This window comes from Pteropus vampyrus, unplaced genomic scaffold, assembly GCF_000151845.1.
Source record: "Pteropus vampyrus isolate Shadow unplaced genomic scaffold, Pvam_2.0 Scaffold300, whole genome shotgun sequence".
In the NCBI taxonomy this organism is placed as follows: domain Eukaryota; kingdom Metazoa; phylum Chordata; class Mammalia; order Chiroptera; family Pteropodidae; genus Pteropus; species Pteropus vampyrus.
Genome location: NW_011889081.1, coordinates 1,858,075 through 1,862,001, shown reverse-complemented (window position 1 = coordinate 1,862,001; position 3,927 = coordinate 1,858,075). Strand labels below are relative to the sequence as shown.

General features: G+C 37.7%; 1 protein-coding gene across 4 annotated transcripts in view; it reads left to right on the top strand.

The window, feature by feature from the left end:
- The window catches only part of CLUAP1 (clusterin associated protein 1), a 31,976-nt gene that overhangs the window by 3,666 nt on the left and 24,383 nt on the right, over window positions 1-3,927 (top strand). For 3 of the 4 annotated variants that reach the window (XM_011376521.2, XM_011376518.2, XM_023521200.1), the window contains exons 3-4: window positions 1,653-1,737; window positions 2,613-2,792. In XM_011376521.2, the coding sequence (XP_011374823.1) occupies window positions 1,653-1,737; window positions 2,613-2,792 (265 nt within the window). Of the gene's footprint in view, window positions 1-585; window positions 728-1,652; window positions 1,738-2,612; window positions 2,793-3,927 lie in introns of those variants that run through there. The other variant, XM_011376519.2, reaches the window with a different exon arrangement.

The window sequence follows — 3,927 nt, the reverse complement described above, 5'->3', positions numbered from 1 at the left end:
GAAGAGAGAAACGAGATATCAAAGAGAAATTAAATTCACAGCCATCGAATCTAAACAAACAAAACAGAAACAAACTTAGATACAGAGAACATTCTGATAGTTGCCAGATGGGAGGGGTGTTGGTTGGGGGGATGGATGAAAAAGAGCAATGGATTAAGATGTACAAATTGCCGGTTATAAAAACAGTCACCAAGATGTAAAGTACAGCATAGGGAATGTAATCAATGATATTGTGATAACTGTGTATGGTATCAGATGGGTAGTAGACTTATTTGGGTCATCATTTTGTAAGGTATATAAATGTCTAATCACTGTGTTGTACACCTGAAACTAAAATGTTGTATGTCAACTGTAATTGAAAAATTAAATAATAAATTCCTAACCAACCCATATTATTTTAATGAACAGCTTCCACTTCTCCTGAACTTAAATGTTTTTCAGGAAGCGGATTATTTTAATTTTTATCTACTTTTTTCTTTCCCTCTTAGGGAGTTGTTAAATAGTCCTGGAAACTGCGAGTAGATTGGGAATAAGAAGGGAAAGTAGAGGAAGTATCTAAGTTAGTAAGTTGTTGCTGTTTAACAAACTGACTGAATTGTATTTTTCCTTGGACAGATTTTACAGAGATGATGAGAGCCTTGGGATACCCTCGACATATTTCTATGGAAAATTTCCGTACACCAAATTTTGGACTTGTATCCGAAGTTCTTCTCTGGCTTGTGAAAAGGTTGGAATTGTACTTCATTGAGGTCAAAGAATGAATACTTGGGTTTAGTTATTAGCCACTTAGAAACAGGATATTGTTGTGAAGCAAAAGGAAGAAGAGTTCAATAAAATTTGAGTTTGACAAACTTAGCTGTAACCTGTTAAAAATCAGATGAGTTTAAAGAACCCTGTAAGAGAAGGAATATACCAGGCAGTGGTAAAATAAGACTGTTTCTCAGTAGAAAGTGGACATTGGGATCCAAGCTCCTCTTCACCCCCTCACCTTCATCAGAGACCACCCTACACACTAACGAGTACATTGGATTAGAAATAATTTAGATTTCATTTTGTGTGAAAAATCTAATATCTAACATTCAATATTGGCAAACTTTTGTTAAGGAGATAGTAAATATCTTAGACATTATAGGCTACACAAGATCTCTGCCACATATTCTACATTGTGTTTTAGTTTTTATAACTCTTTAAAAATGTAAAAACCCTTGTTAGCTTGCAGAAGGAGACCAAGGACTGCATTTTGCTGACCCCAGGTGAGTCATCAATAACACGAAGAAAGTGACTCCAACAACTCTGCTGCTTCTCACAGCTAGCTAGTTAGCCCTGGGTCAAGGGCTGTCAGCCAGAGTAATCATTCTGAGTATTTTCATTGAACTTTGAGGTCTGAGAGAGATTTAATTTTGAAAATTGAGCCCAAATTTGATTTTTGAAAGCAGTTTAACCTATTCTTAGAAAAGGATTTTGTTCCCTTGGATGTTTGGTATTTTGTGTTGCTTTTGAAATCTTTCTTAATCTTAGTACCTTAGCTGGGGACCCAGAGGCCTTCCTGTTACACATCCAGTGGCCTCTTAGTTGACAACTTTCTCTTTTGTGGACTTTCTACTTAATTAACTGGTGTCTTTTCTCTCTATCCCTCCCTCCCTCTCCCATAGGTATGAACCTCAAACTGACATCCCTTCTGATGTTGAGACGGAACAAGACCGAGTTTTCTTCATTAAAGCAGTTGCTCAGTTCTTGGTTAGTTTGCGGTTATTAGGTGGAGTTGTAAAATTGAATACATTAGTAAGAGATGAGTCCTAGTTAGGGTTGCTTCCAAGTTTTAAAACCCATTCCATTACCGGGTTTCTGTGGAGCCATTTCACCAGCAAAGTTTTTTTATTTTGTTTTTAATTCATTATTTGTTAAGAATTTTATTTATTTTTGAATAAGTAATATGTTTCATGGTTCAGAAATTTTTTAGATGATGAAACAATATAGAGTAAAATGACTTCTCATCCTATCTGCCGTCAGCTGAGTTCCATCCCCAGCAATCACTATTTTTAATGTCTTCCAGAATTTTTGTATGCATATATAAGCAAACAGAATGTATATTCTTTTTTTTTTTACACAAACGGTGGCATACTATACACCAGTGTTTAGAGTGTTCATTTAATTTTGGAGAGCTTTCCAAATACATACAGAATTTCTTCATTCTCTCTTAATACCTGAGTAGTAGTATATAATTTATATAACAGACACTTAGGTTTGTAACCTTTGCTCTTTGAAGTGATGCTGTAATGAATAACCTATGAATAACCTTATACATATTTCATTTTTGTTTATGAGTATATTCTTAGGAAAAGTTCTCAAGATTGGAATTGCTGGGTCTAAAGATATGTGCATTTGTAATTTTGTTGTCATTTACTAAATTGCTCTCCATCAAGATTGCATCAATTTATATACCCACTTGCAATGTATGAGTCACTTGAAAGTTTGACTCTTAATAAGATCAGGTTATATCCCAATTGTCGGCAGAGACGTTTTCAAATTACTTACATGGGAATTGGTTTAGATTTTACGTGGAAATGGCCTTAAACTGTTTGTTTGTTCGTTTGTTTTTTGTCTGAAAATAGGCCACTAAGGCACATATAAAACTCAATACTAAGAAGCTTTATCAAGCAGATGGGTATGCAGTGAAAGAACTATTGAAGATCACTTCTGTCCTTTATAATGCTATGAAGACCAAAGGGATGGAGGGTTCTAAAATAGGAGAGGACGATATCAGCAAATTCAAGTTTGATCTTGGCTCAAAGGTAAGAACAATGCAAGGCTCGCAGTGAGAGATAGAATGTGTCTTTCTCAGACTCTGAAATGGACCATGTCATATACTCATAGCACCACTTCTTTCCTTACTCCTTGACTGAGGGCAGTTTGGCAATTTTGTGCTCATCAGCATTTGGATAAAAGCAGAAGTCACAATAAATTAATTCAACTATTTACTGAAAGCTTGGTGTCTGCCATGCACTGTTCAAGTGCTGAGGACACAGGTGTTAACAACAGGGACAAGAACCCTCTGTTCCTCTGGCTCTACTGGGAAGGTGAGACTAAGCTACAAAACAGAAGGAATGGCAGGTCAGATGTAAATGTGTGGAGAATAATAAAAGCAGGGAAGGGGCCAGGGAGATATCTTAAATGGGGAGATAAGATGGCCTCAGATTGGATAACCTGAAGGAGGGAAGGAGTAGTGTAGTCTTCAGTGGAGGTGAAAAGTGTCCTCTGATAAAAGTGTGCTTTGTGTGTTTAAGGAAATACAAGGGGATCGTGCTGCCTCTGCTCATATGCAGTGACAGACCCCATGGTACCTGAAAAGCCATTGAAAAGACTTCGACTTTACCCTGAGGCAGAAAAACATTGAGTTTAGAAGTACATGATTTGAAAGTTCAAAATAAAAGGATCATTCTGGCTTCTGGGTGGAGACTAGACTGAAGCGGGAGGCAGGGGTGGAAGCAGAGAGACCTGTTTGTTAGAAAGCCAGAAATGACTGTGACTTGGAGCAGAGTGATTGTGTGAGAGTTGCATGTCAAGAGCTCAGCTGAGCTGCCAGATGTCGAAGGACTCAAAGCAACAAGCCAAAAATGAAAGTGCAGTGTACTGGTGTGCCCCAAGTCGAGTGTATAGGTGTGGGGCGGATAGCTTTCCCCAGGAAGCTTGCCAGGTAAAGCCTTTGTAATTACCTGTGTTCAGGCCTGAAAGATCACACATAGGTTGTAACCAGGAGCCAGACTAGACTCCTCAAGAAGTGGCCAGAGGTTAGAACATATTTTGAAGGTAGATCTTATGGGATTGGATGTAGGTTGAGAGAGAACAAACAATACAAGGAAAATTGTAAAGCAGCTCTGTTTAGAACTTTCTGTGATGGTGGCTGTGTTCTGTATCTGCCATACTGTA